Source organism: Rhinolophus hipposideros (genome assembly GCF_964194185.1).
Source record: "Rhinolophus hipposideros genome assembly, chromosome: 25".
In the NCBI taxonomy this organism is placed as follows: Eukaryota; Metazoa; Chordata; class Mammalia; order Chiroptera; family Rhinolophidae; genus Rhinolophus; species Rhinolophus hipposideros.
In genome coordinates, this window is record NC_138071.1 from 4,357,605 (window position 1) to 4,379,057 (window position 21,453).

The 21,453-nt window shown below is 38.6% G+C and overlaps 1 protein-coding gene across 1 annotated transcript in view; it reads left to right on the top strand.

The window, feature by feature from the left end:
* MET (MET proto-oncogene, receptor tyrosine kinase) overlaps positions 1-21,453 on the top strand; it is a 118,838-nt gene that overhangs the window by 77,598 nt on the left and 19,787 nt on the right. The window contains exons 6-14 of the mRNA XM_081038784.1: positions 2,574-2,734; positions 4,142-4,244; positions 4,358-4,494; positions 5,612-5,773; positions 6,470-6,569; positions 10,181-10,399; positions 16,384-16,530; positions 18,244-18,400; positions 18,600-18,740. Of these exons, the coding sequence (XP_080894910.1) occupies positions 2,574-2,734; positions 4,142-4,244; positions 4,358-4,494; positions 5,612-5,773; positions 6,470-6,569; positions 10,181-10,399; positions 16,384-16,530; positions 18,244-18,400; positions 18,600-18,740 (1,327 nt within the window). The remainder of the gene's footprint in view (positions 1-2,573; positions 2,735-4,141; positions 4,245-4,357; positions 4,495-5,611; positions 5,774-6,469; positions 6,570-10,180; positions 10,400-16,383; positions 16,531-18,243; positions 18,401-18,599; positions 18,741-21,453) is intronic.

Sequence of the window (21,453 nt, forward strand, 5' to 3'; positions counted from 1 at the left end):
CTTTCGAATGTATTCTGAATTTATAAGGATAAAATTGTCATCTCTTGTAGGATTGAATTCCATCCCAGTGAGACAGTAAAACAGTTTATTAATTGATGAGAAGACTCAGATAAGAAGCGCCGTCTTATGGGGGCAGAGGTCATGCAGACCATACACTACCACCAATATATTTGTGACGTTTTTCCTACTGAAGAGGCAAATTTTAATTTTCCAATTTCTTTTGTTGTCGTTTCCCTATATACTCTTCACCCAGGTTACCCTACAGTTAATACCTTACATTACTATGATACATTGCCCATTTTAATTTTCAAAGGTTTTTGTTGTTGTTTCTAGCTTTCTCGTGTGTTATCTTCATAGGTTTTGAAAACATGATCATTTAAATCATTTTCACCTGTGAGAGGACTCTCGCTACCTTTGTGGCTGTTTCTCCCCTACCCAGACAGGTGGAAGACCCAGCGTTATGCCAGACACTCATTTCCTTCCCGGGGTTCCTCTGCCCTTCAGTACAGCTGAATTTGCTGGCCCTTTGTTAGTTCTGTGCAAGGGTGTGTAGTCCAATCCTGCTTTCTTCCTTTTTCCCTGGAAGAGTGAACATTACCCCGTAAGGTAGGAAAAGAGCACTCCCTCCCTTAGAATTTCAGCCTGGAGAGAAAAGTTAAGTAGAGCTGGTCTTTCAAAACCTCATGGACGGTCTAGCTGAGTTTTTATGAAAGCCATTTCTATTGCCAGGACACCAATTGAACACCTCTCAGTGTCTTTTCTCAAATTTCACCCGATCCCTTTGCTTTGGATAAAAAGTGATGATGTATGCAGAGGGACAGACTTCAATTTTTATACAGAAGGTGGGAGGATATAGGCAGTAGATCAGGCCTTGGGCAGCTGTTTTCTATGGGGAAGACTCCTCATTAAAAAAGGAACAGTAGCTGTGTGACTGCCTCGGGCTGAAGAGAGTCGGGGAGGGTTAGGTGTCTTATTATCTCCTACTGGATTTCTAACATAATAATAAACATATTTTTTCCCTAGCAGTTCTCATTTGACTAGACACAGACGAGGTAAGTTTTCATGAAAGGCACAACTGTGTAATGTATTTTAATGGGTAAATTAGCCATCATAAAAGCATTAAGCTAAGACTTTAAAGGGGTGTGGTAAACAAAGGTAAATTAAGACTTTGGTTTGCGATTATTTACTTGGGAGGGATGGGAATCTTTGTAAATTTGAATTTTGCTAAAAGCCCTTTTAAGTTATAAAAGAATCACTTTTAGACTTTCACTAATTAGCCTTAAACAAATGCCTTTACTGGTTTTCAAGTTGTCTCTGTAGCGGTGCTATGTTTTCCCACCATTGTACTTTACAGCACAATTTACAATATGTCCTCCCAAAACAGCATTTCCTTTCTCAATTGTCACAAAGCTGCTGAGGAGAAGCTTATTTTTAACTTGGAAATTTGTTTTGTTTTAATAGTTTTAGTATTATACAAGAATCATTTTCTTATAGAATCCTAAGAGTTTAATGCTGTCTTATATTACAGTTGCCAAAGTTTTACTGATAAATTCAATTTTTACTTTTAACACACTGAAAATGAACCTGCAATAATAAAATGAACATATTATTTATTTAACATTGAACAAGGTTGGGGGGGGGAATCAGTCCAAGAAATGAGATTTAAAATAATGCCAAGGGAGATAATTAGAAACATTACTACAATTACAGATCACACTTGGGACACTCTCTGGTCCTGTTTTTATCTCTTTCTAACGAAATAATATATTGAATGTATTAAATATTCCATCATTTTTTAAAGGCTGGGTGTATCAACCAACCAACTGTACGTATCAAATAGTGATGACCATATTTAAAGAAAAAAAGAAAAATCGTAAATCAGTAATAAGTGTGAATTAACAAGTATAAAGACACAGATTCACTTACTCATATGAGTATGTTGATGCCTAGGACATAGTAAATGATTTATACATAAATAGATAAAGAATGAATAAATGGCAGGTATGTATTGAATACCATCTGTGTTTGATAGTAGGAAAGCCGCTGGTATTTTGACCCTGTGACTTTCCTCTCTGGGTGGGGCTACCACAGCAGCTCGCACGGGACCAGCTGGTACGCAGAGGGAGGCGTAGGTCGGCACTTGGCTGCTTGGGCCAATGAAGGGGTTTTGAGCAGAGTTTGATCTGGAGGCCCATGAATGAGTCATAATCAACGTTATCAGCATGTAAAAGTCAGGGCCCAAAGTGTGTCTTCTCCAGCTCAGGAGTTGCCTAGAAGATGGATTCAGTTCAGGGTGGCCCAAGGAGGTCCTTCGTTCCCACCCAGGCTCAATCTGCTCTCTATCCCATCGCTGGAACTGCGGAAAATGTGTTTCATCAGCATGTGAGAGAGTTTTAATATTTGTTCCAGGTGATCTGAAATTTGTGACCATTATTCCTTTAGTGAAAATTAAATTTCTTTAGGTAGTGGGAGAATGGAAGAATTTCAGACTATTTGAGGATATATATTTTGTTTGTTTTCAACACACATGAAAGAATATATTGGGTTTTTTAACTTCTGTGTTGTCCTTGTAGGTTTTCCCGACTACTGCCCCCCTGGAAGGAGGGACAACGCTGACCATATGTGGCTGGGACTTTGGATTCAGGAGGAATAATAAATTTGATTTAAAGAAAACCAGAATTCTCCTTGGAAATGAGAGCTGCACCTTGACCTTAAGTGAGAGTACAGCAAATACGTAAGGAACTTGAAATGCTTCACTGGGGTGTGGTTGGAAAACAGGTTTTGCTTTTGAATGAGTGCTTGTAAAAATTGCCCTAAAAGTTCATCTCTTAAATTAAAAAGAGTCTTGGCTATGACATCCCTTGTGGATTTGTCCTATTTTGTTTTTGAATCCTATTTACTACCAGGATTCAGGAGAAAGAAAGGTGACATTACCTGGGTGAAGAAAAGAAGAATTCAACTTCGGATTTTTTCAGCCATTTTTAACAACTTTTCAGAAATGATTTGGGTAGACTTGAAAGCACTGGCTGCCATCACTCCATCTTTAAAGTCCCCAAAGATAGTATCCAATGGCTTTTTCTATAAAAACCAGTAAATAGCTCAATATGGATCCTCCCTTCTACACTTACTTTCTAAACCTCAGACATGGAGTGGAGCAGCTGAATCACACTTCTGAGACTCGTTTTTTCTGATGAGTTTAAATTTACATTCAGCTGATATTCAATGGCACTGTAATGTAAGGACTGTATCTTATTTAGCCATTCCCAAATCCCAGGAGGTAGCAATACCAGTCCTATTTCACAAAGGTGGTTCCGGAAGTTCAGAGAGGTGGAGTGTAAGTTCCAGAGGTAATCCCAAGAGTAAGAGCTGAGCAGGCCTTGGAGCTCAGCTTTCCTTATCGGAGGCCTGTGCTCACGCTACTACTGTATGCTACACGTACCTCCTGTAAAATCTGAATCCCATAATGAACGAGAATCCAGAAATTTTTAGTTATGTAGTAACAACAACCAAACATTTCAAGTTTTATGGTTGAACCTAGCCTATCAAGTGGTTATTTTATACGCAGTGGAATTCTTCTAAAGGGTTACACAAAGATCTAAATCTGTCCATTTCACTGAGACCAAAACATCCATTAATGTCATACTTGTTTAGCCGAATGGCAAAACAAATTCATTCTGGAAATGAATTTTGTAAGTTCTTACTCATAGCATTATAAATTAGAGCCTGGAACCACAGAACTGTACCTGTTGACATACGTTAATGAAGAGATTTGGCTTATGTATAATCAGCCACTGTTTCATATGCTGTTGGCATACTGTTTGTCTATAGTTAAGTATGCCAAACATTATGCCTACATTTTTATAGGATCAGACTTAGATTATTACGAACTTTTCCATTGATGAGGTCTACCATTTCCTGTTTTGTCTGTAGAAGTAAAATAACACGTTACTACTGTGAAGTTTAACATAACAGTATGGGAATATAATTATACAATTGTCAGCCCTAATGTTTACCACAAAACTCTGCTTGCTAGTCAGAAGTCAGCTCACAATTTAGAGTTAATGTCCCTTCATATAAATCAGCCAAACCAGAAACTGGCTTTGAATTTGTAATGTATTAAACTTTGTGGGGTTTTTTTCAGGTTGAAATGCACAGTTGGTCCTGCAATGAGCGAGCACTTCAATCTGTCCATAATTATTTCAAGCGGTCGAGGCACAGCACAATATACTACATTTTCTTATGTAGTAAGTCTAAGCATTACTTTTCTCATGAAGTAGGGTATTTAATTGCTACTTAATCTATTTAGAGTTACCAAATTAACAAGTTATTGGCCTTTTTGTTTTTATCTCTTATTCAGGATCCTATCATAACAAGTATTTCTCCAAGTTACGGTCCTAAGACTGGTGGCACTTTACTTACTTTAACTGGAAAGTACCTAAACAGTGGGAATTCTAGACACATTTCAATTGGTGGAAAAACATGTTCTTTAAAAAGGTGGTGTAAATTTATTTTTTGTTGTATCAGTAATGTAGGATTAATATCTACATCTAACAAATCAAGAAAAACTTATTCTTTTTTTGTGGCAAAAAATCAAGATATTTATCATTTACTCTCCTGCTGACAAAACTTCTTCCTTCTCAAGCCCATCTACTCCCTTTTGCCATTTTTCTACCTTATTGTTTATTAATTCCACTTTTGAGTTTTATCTTTCCATTCACCTTCTCTCCTGTTATATCTTAGTATCCTACCTATACCGTAAGCTGTGAGATTCGGGTAATTGACAACTAATTAAAATAAACATTTCCATCATGATTCACAATTAGACTAAATCATTCTGGGGAGGTGAGAAACATGGGAAACATAGGGTTTGGAGGGAAGATATTTTTGCTTCTTAGAGTTGGAAGAGCTCAGTTTAATCAAATACTAAAAGGATACCTTTAAATTGCTTAAAATCCTAAATGTTTTGAAAGAAAGGATGGCTTTCCCAAACAAGACTAAATTTGGGATCTAGTCAAATGTAAACAGGCTACGTTAGAAAGAGCTGTTTTCTAGACTTCATCAGGAAATTCCCATGTAGGAGCCACTGAGTGATATCCTTTTATGGATATAATTTTTTTTTCTTGTCTTTTTTAAATTAAATTTGTTGGGGTGACGTTAGTTAGTAAAATTACATAGGTTTCAAGTGTACGTTTCTGTAATACATCATCTATATATCACATTGTGTTTCCATCACTCAGAGTCAATTCTCCTTCTATCACCATATATTTGACCCCCTTTATCACCCCTCTCCCCCTTACCCTCTGGTAACCACTAAACTATTGTCTGTGTCTATGAGTTTTTGCTTGCTTGTCTTGTTCGTTTGTTGATTTCAGTTTTGTATCCCACATATGAGTGAAGTCATATGATTCTCGACTTTTTCTGACTTATTTCGCTTAGCATAATAATCTGAAAATCCATCCATGTTGTCACAAATGGCACTAATTCATCTTTTCTTACGGCTGAGTAGTATTCCATTGTGTATATGTAGCATATCTTCTTTATTATGGATACAATTTTAAAATATGTGTATCTTTAATAGCTAAGGTCCATTTTCTTAAATTTTTTGGTACAGTGTGTCCGAGAGTATTCTTGAATGTTATACCCCAGCCCAAACCACTACAACTGAGTTTCCCATTAAATTAAAAATTGACTTAGCCAACCGAGAGATGAACAGCTTCAGTTACCGGGAAGACCCCATTGTCGATGAAATTCATCCAACCAAATCTTTTATTAGGTAAGTAAAAACTTCTGATAGGTATAAGAAAATAATGAACGTAAGGATGATTTGCTGTTGAGTATTGAAGACGAGTTGTAGTTTTACCTGTGACTTTGATGCTGTTACATTTCTTTTAAAGGCTGCCTTTCCAATTCAGGACTGAAAACTACATTCTGGTCCTGAGTGCAGTTTGACGTTATCAGTGCTAGTTCATGCCAAGAAGCATTTTATCCTATTCTATTACATTTTGAATGGATTTCAGTAAAACAGTTTAACGTGGCACCATCATATTTATGCACTTACATTATGTACATGTCAATTTTTGTCCTGCCTGCTTTACACACAGCTTTTCCTTATACCAGGGATTGAGTCAATATCTCTTTGGACCCAGTTCACTCTGTCTTGTTTCCATTAATTCTATCAGTCTAGCAACAATCGTTAATTTTGTTTTTCTTCGTGTTTTTTTCAGCGAGATAAAAACTTTCTTTTGCATATTTGGTGAATAAAAAGACAAGTTCATTTCTTCCACTTACCAAATACGAATTTTTAAAAGTATTTTCAAGTTAAATAAATTTCCAAAGAAGAGTTCCCATTGCCTTTGGCTGTGGCTGTTTTTTGCAGTCACTACATGTCGTTTAATTGAACTTCTCTCTTAAAATACTTGGTAGGAAAAGGACCTCTTAATGTTGTTGTTTTTCTATTTTATTTTGCTAGTGGTGGGAGCACAATAACAGGCGTTGGAAAAAACCTGAATTCAGTTAGTGGCCTGAGGATGGTAATAAGTGTGCGTGAAGCAGGAAGGAACTTCACTGTGGTAAGTCTTTTGAGTGATAGTTATCTTCCAGTTCTGCGTCTCTGCCTCTCCACGCTTCACAGGATGGTTCAGTGTGCCTTCAATATCTGCACCTTCCTTGCAGAGTAGGTCAAATAATAGTGTTTATTCAACAACTAAAATTATCTAGTCTCGGCCTAACATTGTAAAAAAAAAAAAAATACACACACTTTTAGACACAAATGATGATTACCAACTTGAGGCAGTGTTTTTAAACACAGTCGGTGCATGTACACACCACATCATTTCCTGTCTTAGTGAGCTGGGCTGCTATTGCAAAAAGACCATAGACTGGCTGGCTTAAACAGCAAACATTTATTTCACAGTTCTGGAGGCTGAGAAGTCCAAGATCAAGGTGGCAGCAGATCCAGGCGTCTGGTGAGGACACTTTCCCTCATTGCAGAAGGCCATCTTCTCACTGTAGCCTCTCATGGGTTAGAGAGAAAGAGGAGGCAAGCTACCTTCTATCTTCTAAGGGCACTATGAGAGAGCTCCACCCTCGTGACTTAATTACCTCCCAAAGCCTCACCTCCAAATACCAGTCCATCGGGAATTAGGGTTCCAACATATGAAGTGCAGGGAGAGGGGGTACACCAATATTCAGTTCATAACATTCCTCTACCCCCCTTTTTTAATGGCCCATAGAACATCAACCCTTTGGGGCTAATAAAACCCGCAGATAAAGTGTCCAGTCTCACAGCAGCATCTTTGTCTTTCTAAGTGGCAGGCACAGGACGTTTTCTTACACCCTCTTCTTACCATTCTTCTTGTCCCTTTGTTAACACTTATCAAGTCCTGCAAATGAGCATTAGAATACTTCTGCCATGTCCTAGAGGGTGTATGTTCTTTGGTATTTCTCCACCTTCTTTTATTTGCAAGGGCAAGTAAAATTTAAGGGAATGCCTCCTAAAAAGTGATTGACCTATTTTGTGTCCTAACTATGCAAATCACATTAAAATGGTAGTTTTCGCTTAGACCTTAGGAAAGTTGGAGTTATTTACAAAGATTTCATATTTTCGTTGTATTTCTCTGGCATAAAAGACCATAAGCTCGTTGGGCTTGTGCCCTCAACTTGGCATGAAATTTCCTAGTGCCTCCTCTCCAGCAGGGTTTTCATTGGGCAGGTAATAGATTGAATGACAGCACTTTCTTTTAGATTACCCATCCAATATTTCTTAAAGAGTAAGGCCAGGGTTCTTTAATTACAAAAAACAATTTGGGGCTGAAAATGTCAAGCCAAATCACCAAACACTAAGGTCACCTCAAATGAGATTTTTCTTGACCTGCTCAGTCAGCCACATTGCATCACCTCTAAAGAGTGTTATTAGATTTTTATCATATCCCTGAGAGATTGTCCTCCAGGGAGTCACAGTATGAAGTAGAGAGCATTGAAACCATCCCCACACACGGCCACAAACCAAGTTAGAATACCGCTGCTATGAAATTGAAGGACACCAGTTCTCCGTAACCAAGTGAAACATTATTTTATTGTCCAAATAAGAATGACAGGAACACTCTTTGGTGTTCGCATGTGACTTTTTAAAGTAGATTCTGAGAAATTACTAGTTTATCTGATTCACACCAAGCCTCTGTTATGAAAAGATGGCTAAATTTCCTTCTTTCTCTCTCACAAGCATTATGATATGTAGAATTCCTCTTGGCTTTCTTCTTTCATTTGTAACCACATATTTATTAAAAAACCTTCTAGGTGTGAGACATAAGAGTGGCATATCCCAAGGGGGATTCAAACAATGGTAGAAGATAAAAATGTTATCTGTTTACATATCTGGAAATGTAAACTTCTGTTGTTTTAGCCACAAACACATTAGTACAGTAGAACTATGCATAAGAATTGGACAAGAATGAAAAATTCAGTGGGTCTATTTGACTATTGTTTGTGAAAACTACTTCTTTTAAAGAGATTTGCATTCCTTCCGTGTTCCCTGCTGCTTGTAGAATTTAAAATTGACTGTGATAAATTGAACCCATTCATTATTTAATAAGTAAAAACTCTTGTTGGGGTCTGATTTAGATATATTGATCCATCCATAATAACTTTAAGTTCAATCAACTTGAATCTTTAAAAGTAAAAATATTAATCAGCTCAACATAATGTATATTAATTTGTTAATGTACATTATATCTCAGAAGCCAGCAGTTTTATCTATAGTTTTCAAATTTCTTGGTTTTTTTTGTTTTCATTTTTGTTTTTCAAATTTCTTGTTATGTAGAGAATGATTATGATAGCAGTAAAATTGTTCATTTCCGTTTTTCAGGATGATGGGAATAAATCCCTTTTAGCATTATAATATGAATTTGATATAAAACTAAGTGATATTTTATTCATATTATATTTGTGTACCAGTTTTATTTATCTACTTACAGTGTACACTTTAAAATGTAGGATAATTTTGAAAATTATTTTTTTTTTAAATATCAAATACCCAATTTTGTTTGTGCTTTTTATGTATATCCTGAGTCCTTTTTCTATTGTGGGCATAAGTAATTGTTTCATCTCCACTCTACTTGTCAAAGAAAAGGAAATCTAAGGGATGTTGTTGCTTGTTTGTCTTTTCCTTAAGGGAGAAAAAAAAGGAAGAAAAACCGCAACCATTTAACCTTAAATGTGCCACTTTGTGTTGCTGGTTTAGTCTAAGCACAATCCAGAGGAAACCACATTTTCCAAACTTCCATAAATCAGATTTCCAAAGGGGGAGATTTGAAATGAGAGGGGAAAGAGCAGAAATGATAACAGCAGAGCCTTTGTATAATAGAGAGCATAGGAAAAGATTCGCCATCATAGACAAAACTCAGTTAAGACTGAGTTTTGGAGCCAGTGGCCCAAGATTTATGTTTCTTACTCTGCCACTCAAAGCTGCGTGGCCTGAGTTGATGTCGCAAACTCGAAAAGCTCAGTTCCTTCATCGTAAATGTGGGTTGGGTAATCATAGGACATACCTTACAGAATTATTGTGAGAATTAACTGAGACCAACCTTGTAAAATATTTTACACCAAACCTGGCACTAAGTAATTGATAGCTTAAAACATGCTGATAGCATGACCTGACCACATGGCTATAATGTAAACCGTGCGGTGACCTCCACCGTGTTGTGTCCCACACTGTTAACGACACTTGAATCTTATTTCCTGAATGAGGACACTGAGTCTCCAATAAGGGTTTTGCCCTGATTCTCACAGCTTGGTTTAAAGCTAGGATGTGCATGAGGACTTCTAATCGCACAAAGGTCAGCTTCCTCTCTGCCAGAGCTGTCTCATAAACAAGACAGCAGTCCTTGCAGGTAACTGTCCTGTCTTCTTAAGGAAGATAAGGTGAAGGGTGAGCCAGCCTAGACCAACACAGCTTATTCTGGAGAGGTGAAGCTCTGTGTTTCTTTGCAAACTGCACTGTTTGGATAATTCTACATTGGTCGTGCTTCCAGAAATGAGTTCTTCAACCTTAGGAAGTTAAAGGCAGCTTTTTTTCAAAAATTCTATCTTTCGCTTGAGGGTGTGAAGCAGTGAAACATGAACGTTGCTATGGCTGTTGTCAAGCTGTATCGTGTTTACAGTGGATAATTGTGTCTCGCTATAGGCATGTCAACACCGCTCTAATTCAGAGATAATCTGCTGTACAACTCCTTCACTCCAACAGCTGAATCTGCAGCTCCCCCTGACAACCAAAGCCTTTTTCATGTTAGACGGGATCCATTCCAAATACTTTGATCTCATTTATGTACATGATCCTGTGTTTAAGCTCTTTGAAAAGCCAGTGATGATCTCAATAGGCAATGAAAATGTCCTGGAAATTAAGGTAAGAAATGCTTTAAATGCTCTCTTAAATCATCAGCTGGCACTTACTTGACTTTATAGCTATGGGAATAGAATTGTTGTACTTTGTTGGTCATTATTGTATACTACGTCAGCAAATATCTAAGCTCTGAAAAACAAATCTTTTGGGTATAAGACTAAAAGGTAAGTATAATTGTGGACTGCTTTTTAATGAAGCATTTAACAGCTCTTTTTGTGTGTATATTAAGTAGCAAACATGAAACACAAATCCATTAAATAGGCTGCCTGTGATGCATTGTCCTGCCAATATTATGTACGTATTTTCCTGGACACCTAACTGTGCTCATTATAAGATAAAAGGGAAGAGCCGTGAAAGTAAATGCAGCAATTATGGTTCTGTACTTTCTTGTAATACTTGGAATTTTGTGTCTGGGTGTGGTCATCTCTAAGCTGATTTATAAATGGAGCTGGGTTTCCTCTACCTTAGGAATAGATTAGCCTCTAATGTAATTTAATTGGAGAATAGCAGATCATCTTTTCTAACCCAGCCGGTTGCAAACAAAGAATACTAAAGCCCAGAGAAGTTTGACAAGTGATGAAATAGTGGCAGAACAAAGACTAGAATACAGCTCTCTTATGTCGCTTCAGTCATTTTTACTTCAAATAGTAATAAAACAGGCAAAATTATTAAGACCTTCATTATCTATAGCCTTCCGCTAGAAACAGCAAAATTATCCTTCAGCATGTTTTAGACACTTAGAATTTTTTTCCCTAAAAGATTGCCAGGATGCGAATATGAACAAACACGAAGTAATAGGATAGTCCTCACTTAGATGTAATGTATGTTCTCATAGATCATCTTCAAAGCAATATGTTTGTACTGAAAATTTTCTTTTTCAGCAAGATTTTATTTACAGCCAAACCCATGCACACAGTCACACTCATACAAGTTTACTAATCTCGCAATTGTGTTTTGTACAATAATTAAGCAAGCCCAGCGTGAAATGAAATGGAAGCCTGCTTCAACGAACAGCATGTTTACCACAGCAAAATCTTTCATCTAAGAAAGGGAGAAAGAGCTTTTATCTCTCCTCATTTTCTTTTTTTCAATAAAGCTAATCTAGTGTGACCTTTTGCTTTCAACAATTACTGTGTTTGCCATTTGAAAGATTCCAGTCGGTTTTTCTTGATGAAAACAAAGGTTTATTTGCAAATATTTTTATGCCCAGATAAACTCTATTTTTCTATTCCTGTATCTATGATGGATGGATTAGCAATAAATGGCTTTCTATGTACCTTTCCAAGCACAGTCTGACATCCTGTAAATTAAGTACCCATTTTTCAATGTCCTACAAAATTGTTGCACCCAGAAAAACATGATTTGCCATCACCCTCAGCCTTTCAGTACTATTCCCAACATGGCCCAAGGGATGTCTGGAAACAGGCACAAAACAGTTTCTTCTTTTCCCTCTATAGAAAATGACTCCTTTCTCTAACAAGTGTGTAACACCTGTCATGTTACGGAGTGACAATCTTGGGGAACTATTTAGTATCATGATTCAATCTTTTCCCATACTTCATTTTCTTTACATATAAGAGAAAATCTAAGGTATAAGAGAACATTTGTGTGACAGCAGTTTAACCCTTTTTCAGTCTCTAAAGTTGATGCCATTAAAACCTTTGTCTCTCTTACGGCAAAAACAAATGAAAGCAAAACATGAGAAAAGAAAAGGCCCCTTCTGGACAAGCAGTGGACTGTTGTTGTTTTTTTCAAAAGAAAGGATACCATTTTATTTCCCGTTGTGCTTGTTCGGTTACCCTTCAAAACATGAGTGTGAAGGATGTTTGTATGCTCTCAATGAATGCACTCTGGAGAGAAGCACGTGTTTACAGTGAGATTGGCCCCTTGCTGCCTGGAAGAGTTCACTCTCCTTGAGCAGCCATGCGGACGAGAATTCCTTGGCTGCAAAGAGACGGTGATAGTTTCCAGCCCGAGTTGTGAGAATTGCCTCAGTCAGCAGTTGGCCCAGTGACTACACCATGGCCAAGGGGTCAGCCAAGTTTGGATCTGGAGAACGTAATAGAGACCAAGGATCAACCACTCCTCAGAGCAAATCAGAAACCTCATCAATGTGGGAGGGAGCTTCTGACCGAGCTTCGAGTCAGCCCACCCCAGTGGTGAGCAGTGGTCGTCAGAAGTCGGCATATCCTGGGCAGCTCACATGAGGGCACCACGTTTATGTCACAGCAGCGCACATGTGGGTGGCATTTGAGTTAACCCAATACTTTGACCAATATTATTTCATCTGAGAGTCACATGTGCCTGTGAGGTTTAGGAGGTCAGTCATGACAATCCCCATTTATAGATGAGTGAGCAACGGTTTAAAAAGATTAGGTCTGGGTCACCTGGGGGGCAAACAACTAGGACTCACCCTCTGTTTCTTGATTCCAAATTTGGTCTTCTTTCCCCTACATTACAATGTTTTTCATATTAATTTTAATGTATACCGAAATATCTTTCATAATAGAAAAACTTTTCTTTCATGGTATGTAGATATCTAGCTACACAGTTCTTTAAATGAAATAGCACTAAATTCTTTACAAATATCTAAAAATCAATTCTGTGTAGAGGAGCCCTCTATTTTTCCCTACTTGTATGACTTTTTGTGTATGAGCATATTTTACAGAACTAGAGAAGTACAGTATTTAATGCTGGAACAAGTACCGTCTGACACTGCCCTGGGGTTTGTCTTATTCTACAGCGTATGGGTGTAGATGGTAACAGAGATCCTCCAGAAATTCAGTCTGAAGAAGTCAGCTAAACAGGAAAAAGATGGCAGGAAGATCAGCTCAGGGGGGAGCAGGGTCTCGGGTATAGCACTGCGAGTTCAAGAGCAAAGGGCGGGGGGGGGGGGTCATGAAGTGGCCTGCATCAGTGTCTGGGTGTGAGAAGGGTCTAGAAGGGAGCGTAGTTCTGAGCTAACCCAGCTTACTTGCTGCCCAGAGCCAGTCAGAGGTTGGCTTCTTCACCCTTCTGACTAATTTACCTGCAACTATAGGCCCAGACCCCACCACAACCACGGAGGACAATTCTGTCTCCAGGCAGGATGGAGGTGAAGGACTCTTTCCTTAGAGGTCATCTGGCCCAAGGTCAAGACCTATTCTTCTTGATGGTACTTATAAACTAGCAGTTCCCTATACTGTGCACGTTAATGTGCATTCTGTTAAATATATATACATACATATATATGTATGTATATATATTTAATTCCAGGACACATAGGCAGTACCTGTGGTTTCACAGTGCCCAAGTAGCCATTGGAGAAACCAGTTTCATTTTGATTCACCCAGCTTTTCTCAATGACCTGGGAACTTTTTTCCCAAAGGCCTGTTGGCATGCTGTGGACTCAGCTTGAAGTTTTCTGTGAAGTTTCTCTGGCCTGCTTCCTAAGCTGAGGGACTCTTGTCCTCTGGATAATGTATAAGTCTCCCCCCAACCCACAGCCACCAACTCACTGATTTTCTCCTGCCAGCCTCTCTGGCCTGCTGCCTGGCTGAGTCCTGTAGCAGCCCGCACCCCCTACCCCCTTAGCTGACTTTCCTGGACTCAATCTTGTGGCCACCTCGATGTATGAAAACGTGCAAGGCTCCTTCTGTTCTTAAGCTGTTTTTCACATCCCACCCACTTCCACTGCCATCTGCCCTGTTGTGTGACCAGCTCGCACCTGGGGCCCTGAGCCTGAATCCCACAGAGAAACGTGTCACACCAGGCAAGAGTTGGGAAGAGAGGGAACAAGGAACATCCTGATGAGGCTGGCACATTGGGAGGGCTTCATTTTCACTTTAAAAAGGCATTCATGCTAACACCGCAGTGAGAGAAAGCCACTCGTCCTCCTTTATATTCTCATTAGGGTTAGGGTTAGGGTTATGCACAGTGAGTGAGTAGCAAGGACATTTTTGTATCAAATGGAATTTGATTTGCTTCATGATCAGGTCCTTTCTTGAACCTTACTTCTCAATGTGTAAAGCACGAGTAACAATAATACTGACCTCGGCAGGGTGTCTTTACAGGTTCAAATGGGGTCATTTTGCCTCTAAATTGCTCTGTGTGTGGGGGGGGATTCAAGACCAGAAAGTTTCTTCTTCGTTGTTTTATTTAAAAACCCATATGTTGCCATTTCAGTGACTGAAGAACTGAGCGAATTTTGTAAATATGTTCTATTTGATAATACTTAAATAGTGAAAAAGTAAATAATGAAAGTTCTAAATATATACCTTTTCTTCCCACAGCTCCATAAAGCTATATTTATTTTAAATGATAAAATTTTATATATTTTTCTTTACTCAAGCCCCTCTGTTACATCATGGTGGGCTGCTGGTGTCACTTTTGTGATACGTTGGGTTGCAGACTTCTAAGATAATTACTAAACCTCCGGAGCTGATAGTGATTTCCTATGGAAGTCATTGCTTGGCACGTGTTCCTTGGTAGGCACCAATGAGAAGGGGTTCGGCTGTATGGCTGTGCAATCTGTTGTTTTAGGGAAGCCTTTATGCAGCCTCCAGGAGATCCTGACCCCAAAAGGAGCCCTGGCAACATCAGTGCAGGATGTCCACCCCTCCCCCAGCTTTGGTATGATCTAAGCAAGCAGGACACATTTTAGTCATTCCCTCATAAATCAAGCCCTCCAGCTCTTTAATCTCTTTTCTTTGTCATCCCCTGAATTCCCTCCAATCTGTGAGTGAGTGCCTTAATCCTCCTCAGACCTAACCAACAAGTTGTCATCTGAAGCCCCAAAGTGACCTATTAGATTTATGTCCTTGTGTGTTGAATTGCCCTGTATGGCTGACCTGGTTCAATGCAGCACCCACACTGCCTCTAGAAATAGCATATGGACAGAGTTTGTCTGTATCTATTTTTTCTTAAACCCCAGGTTCGTGTTTGAAAAAGCATTTTCTCCCACCTTCTTTTCCTACAATAATATCTGACCTACCAACCTATTAAGATCCATGAACAATGAACATAAAAGCAGTTTGCCGAGTATTAGAGGTCATGTAAAACAGAGGAGCTATGGTGTGGTTGTTGCTGGCTGCTGTGTCTTTAAGGAAAACAGTGATATGTTCGGATGAATCTTTCCTCCAAGTAATGGCTTTTTAATAAATAACTGTGCTCATTAAGTGTTGGTATGAAAAACTGTTCCTCTGTTTTCACTTCTTTCCCAAGTCTAATTACTGGTTTCTTCAACAAAACATTAATATTTCACAAATGCCTCATGGTAACTTCAGTTAACTGAATATGTCACATTGGATAAGTTTTTTAAATCCTCGGGTAACTTAGTATTGTTCAAAATAACATACTCGTGCCCTCAAATCGTAATGCGGGTCACATGGCATCTTGCAAGCATTCCTCTAAAAATGAAACTATTTATGTAAAGGATTTAACTGTGCAAGTACGATGAAAAGAAACTGCCCCACTCACACACAAAAGGAATATATGAACATAGATGAATGAAATCAGAATCTCTGGGGATGGGACCCAGGCATCAGTATTTTATGAAGTTCTTATTGTGATTCTAGAGGTGAAACCAAACCTGGGTATCACTACATCATGGAAGTGTTAGGCAGCGCAACAACTGAATCTCTAAATTGCTTCCTGTTTGCCAACCATCAACACCCCTGAAAATATTAATAAGGTGGTTATGGGTAAGCGGTCATTCCATGTAAGGATGGGAACCAAGACTCTCCTTTTCTCTAAAATCCAATTCAATAGAAAAGCTATATGCTGTGATTTCTAACTAATTAGTGTCCTGAAATGGTCGTGCTCTCTGTCAACCATCCAAATTCCCGTGAAAAAGAGTATCATAAACTGAGTATCGTGTCCCTTGGCAGACAACATGGCCCGTGTTTGCAGCATATTTATATTCCTTCCCAATTGTTTATATTCCTTCCCAATTGTTAGCATTCCTGCAAAACTGTGAAGTGTTAACAACCTCTTTTTTCTAATTCCAGGGAAATGACATTGACCCTGAAGCAGTTAAAGGTGAAGTGTTAAAAGTGGGAAATAAGAGCTGTGAGAATATACACTCACATTCGGAAGCCGTTTTGTGTACCGTCCCCAGTGACCTGCTGAAGCTGAACAGCGAGCTAAATATAGAGGTGGGATTCCTGCATTCCTTTCATGATGTAAATAAAGATGCCAGTGTAATTATGTCACTTGCAGACTTAAAATAAATCATTACAGCTCATTTGTGTGTTGGCTTTGGCTCATCAGCTCAGCCTTGATTCTTAGTTGTTATATTAGAAATAGTGAGTTTTTTGTTGTACTGTCTCCTTCCCAAGTACGAGAGGGTAGATTTCAAAAGCCCTTCCTAGCAACGCTCCCTCTCTGTCATGCCACACTCTTGCCAAAATGTGCTGTCATTCTCAGGAGCTATAAGGACACATCCAAGATTGCCCCTCCCCTCCCTCTTACCACCCAGGAGGCTGGAGCTAACATCCCACTGCCATCCTCAGTGATTTCAAATGCATGGGCCTCATAAGAAGAGCACATGTATGCACTGGACAAAAGAAAATAGAAATTAAACTATTTGACAAAGCTCCTGCATGTAGACAGCTAAATCAGATAACCTGGAACAAGACGGAGTGATTTTTTTTTTTTTTGCATTTTTTTTTCCTTGAAGAGCTTTATTAAGATTAACTCACATACCATACAATTAACACATCTAAAATGTACAGTTCAATGGTTTGGGGTACATTACATTATTATTTCTTTTCAATTTGTGGAAAATACATATAAGATTAAAATTTCCAATTTTCACCCTTTTTTAGTGTACAATTCAGTGGCATTAATTGCATTCACTTTAATTGCAACCATCACCACTATGTAATTCTAAAACTTTATCACCCAAAACGAAACGCTGGAACAATTAAGCATTGCCATCACATTCCCTCCTCTTCCCCAACCCCTGGGAACCTCTAATCTACTTTCTGTATTTATGAATTTGCCTGTTCTGGACACTTCATATAAGTGGAATCCTATAATGGTTGTCTTGTGTCTGGCTTATTAGCATGTTTTCAGGATTATCTATGTTGTAGTATGTGTCAGAACCTCATTACTTTTAAGGCTGAATATTCCATTGTATACCACATTTGTATACCACATTATCCAAGAATGAGTGCTTTTTAAAGGGTTCCTGAAATCTAAAAAATTATAAAATGGAAAACTACAGAAAAACTTGGAAAGTTTAATGCTGAATTACAAGATCAGAGGTTGGAATTCAGAAGGGCCATAAATCCTAAAAATTATACCATGTTAAAGCTGGAAGGGACCTCAAAGATTTCTTCTATGTATCAAAACTGAAATTAAAGTATTTTGAGACTTTATTATCCCATAATAGTATGATTATTTACTTCTTATGGGAAGTCTCTTTTGCCCCCTGCCCCACACAGAATTAATGTCCTATTGTCTGCATTTCTTACTATACTACATGTATAAATAGATGTATTTCTTTACACATCTACGGGACACATCACAATGAATTGTAATCATCTGTTTATGTGTTTGTCTCTCCTTTTAACACTTCCGTTCCTCTAGATCAGCAACTCTTTTTTATTTATCTTTTTATCCCTAATACCTAATGACAAGTACAAACAGGTAAGTGCTATGTAAGTTCCTCAGAGATCAGTAGCTCCTAATTATTCAAACACTGAAGCAGAATCGAGGAGCCTTATTACGCGCTCATATCACTTCTAGAACAGTAATAACCGGGTCGTGTTTGGGGCCCAAAGAGACTGATCCTCCCTGTGTAGCATGTTTTGTATCTATCTAAAATAGCCAGCTAAATGCTGACTTTTCTTTGTCATTTTTAGTGGAAGCAAGCAGTTTCTTCAACTGTTCTTGGAAAAGTAATAGTTCAACCAGATCAGAATTTCACAGGATTGATTGTTGGTGTTATCTCAATATCAGTACTACTCTCGTTATTGTTCGGGCTTTTCCTGTGGCTGAAAAGGAGAAAGCAAATTAAAGGTACGTTTTTTTCACTTGCTTGTTTTAAGGAGTTACCTTAAGAATACAGTCATTAGAGTTTAAACTTGTCATAGATTCATGTGCCCTGTCACATACGCCATCCATAAAAATCCATGCATTCTGTCACTTCGTCCAGGTTTGCTGGAACCCAGGCTAGCCAAGTCTTTAACGAGCTCTTTCTCTCTCTCTCTGTTTGAAGATCTGGGCAGTGAATTAGTTCGCTACGATGCACGAATACACACTCCTCACTTGGATAGGCTCGTAAGTGCCCGAAGTGTAAGCCCAACCACAGAAATGGTCTCAAACGAATCTGTAGACTACCGAGCTACTTTTCCAGAAGGTATATTTCAGTTTTTGTGTTCTGAGAAATACCTGTGCATATACCTCAGTGGGTTGTGGTAGTGTTGCTTATTTTGAGTTTTGCCTTTATATTTTTATAAAAACATGAAAGAAGTATTTACCTCCTCTTTGGCCAAAGAAGTATGTAAATTGACCCAGTATTACAGGGATTTTATTTTAAAATGAACACATTTACAGATTATGTTAGGTTTTTAGATTCTTTTGTCACAAAAAAGTTAATATTGAAATCATTTGAGCAAAGGCAGGTGTTTATCGTGTGAGTGCAATGTTAAGAAATTGTCATGCTCTCTATAGCAACCAGAAAGAGTTAAGATGCAAAACTTATACAAATAAAAGTGGGCACTGCTAGTTTTTTTAGCTCAAAATGTTGATCCTGACACATTTAAACTGTACCTGTAGTACTCCTTCGAAGGAATCTCAGTGGACTGTTGGTACACAGCCTTTTACCCACAGCATTCCAGCACTTGCATACATTTTGAGTCTTATCCAATAAAACCTTCAGTTATACTATTTAAAAAAGAGGCGTTAGCATCTTATGCTTATGGTCAGGTTAACCAGAGCATTTCACATTGTTTTATCTAAAATCTCTTGGTTAAAGCAAAATGTCCGTATCATATCTGCTCCATTATCTTTAGAAGTTACAGGACATGAGTCAAATACAAGCATTTCCCTGGCTGAATATTTACCACTGGACAAATAAAATGAGTCACAGACGGTTGAGGATACTGGAAAACTTAGAAGTTGCTCCTCAAAATAAGTACAAGAGCAGTAAGGCACTTAAAATTTTAACTTTTTTTTTAACACTGACTGCCTCTTGTTTTTTGAAGTTTCTATTAGTTCTATAGAGATACACGTAAGTATTGTCTTTGCTCACCTGAGTCCTTTTTGCCTTTAAAAATCCATGGACAGATCAAATCCAATTTACAGTTTTGAAATTTAGAGCTTTGATTATCTTGTGTTCACATTTAATAGCTGTAATCTGAGATCATTAAAATTTACAAGTAATTTTTTTTGAGGTTTACTTAATCTTCTTTCAACCTGGTTACTCTCCAGACCTCTGTCATCATTGCTAAGAAGCTTGAGTTCCATCCTCTTTTCTACACTGAACCCTTGAAGACATGGAAAAGTAAACAGGCAGGAATAGGTCATCCAGAGAGAAAGGGAATGCACAGCCCACACCTAAGGAAGAGACGAGTACAGAGCTTCTGTCTGGTGGGGCCAGCCTCTCATCAGTCTTTTATGGGGACCTAGGGTTCTCTGCAGGGTCACACCAGAATCACACATTAATGGTTTCAGTGGTTTGCGCACGTATTTACATTTAACCCCAGGGTCGGTAGAATTTCCACGCCCAAGGATGTTTTTCCATGTCTCACCAAGAATTTCCCTCAAGCTCCCTGATGTCCAGATTTGGGGAGTGAAAAAGTGAAGGGACTGAGTTTAGAGAGGCTCATCTGCCTCTCCTTTGGGGGGGGGGGGAAGTGGAGACCTTGACTTTGGCATTAATGGAGTAGGCCGGCCGCTAGGCCCTCCTCTTCCCTCACCCGTCCAACATTCAGGGATTCCGCCTGTTTGTACATCCTTCCCTCCAGGTGGCATTTGTCTGATTTCCAGATAGCGTAGGTGGCGCTGATGCTTTTCTGAACCACTGTTGAGATTTCCTGTTCTGGCCAAATTGATTTGTTATTAACCAAACTGTCCAACGTGGAAAACTGCTTAAGTGGGGTTAGGAATAGTCCGGGAGCTGTCAACTTCCTTTTTATGCCCCTTTCTCAAGTTCTGATGTTCCTGCTCTTTTGCAAACAAATACTATCTTTGGTGCCAATGGGGTCCGCCCACACAACCCCTGCCCTTTCCCCACATTATGTACTAATACAGTTCAGTGCTCTGCCTTGTTTATCTCAGGTGTGTGGCTGTGGACGTGATACCCTCTCCCTGACGTGTATGGGTTCCAGGTGGAAAGGGGAAAGCAAGCGGTGGCCTCTCTGCCCTATTTGGTGTTAAGAAATTTATTCTCAACCCTGCAATTCCTCCACCCAGAAATGAAAAACCTTGCCTGAGGCTCCTACAGGCATGCTGCTCCCTTTCCAATGCCCTCAGCTAAGCAGTGCAGATGGCCCACTAGCCCCCTTCTAATCTGCCTTCTCTAAACAGCGGTAACACTAAATCTGCCATCATCACATGATGGACAATTGACTGCTAATATGAAAATTTTTCAGTTCTGAAAATTTAGCCATTATATTTCTAATCATATATATGTAAAATAATTAATTACACATGTTTTTTTTTTTTTTTGGCCAGGAAACCATCTAGATTTTCAGCAATACTAATTAATTCCATTAATAAACACTAAGTCTCTCAAAAGGCAGACTACTTTTGCTGCTTCCCATTCTTAAGAATATAGTATATTAAAAATAAACCTCAAGTGTGGCTTTTTGTTATGTATAAAAAGAAAAGTCTAAGGAAATGAGAGTAAACAAGCTGTCAAAGTCAGTGCTTAGTCTACTTAAAAGAAAATTTATAAACATTTTTTAAAACATGTGTCTGTGTGTGTAAAAGGCAGCATCTTTTTCCAACTTACCATTTTTATTAAACCAGCTCCTTTGTAAACGCTCTTCCTAGCCTCAGTCAATGATAAAACGGTCATTTCTGTCATTTTAAAATTCAGGCTTCATTATTAATTCAATTTGCTACCT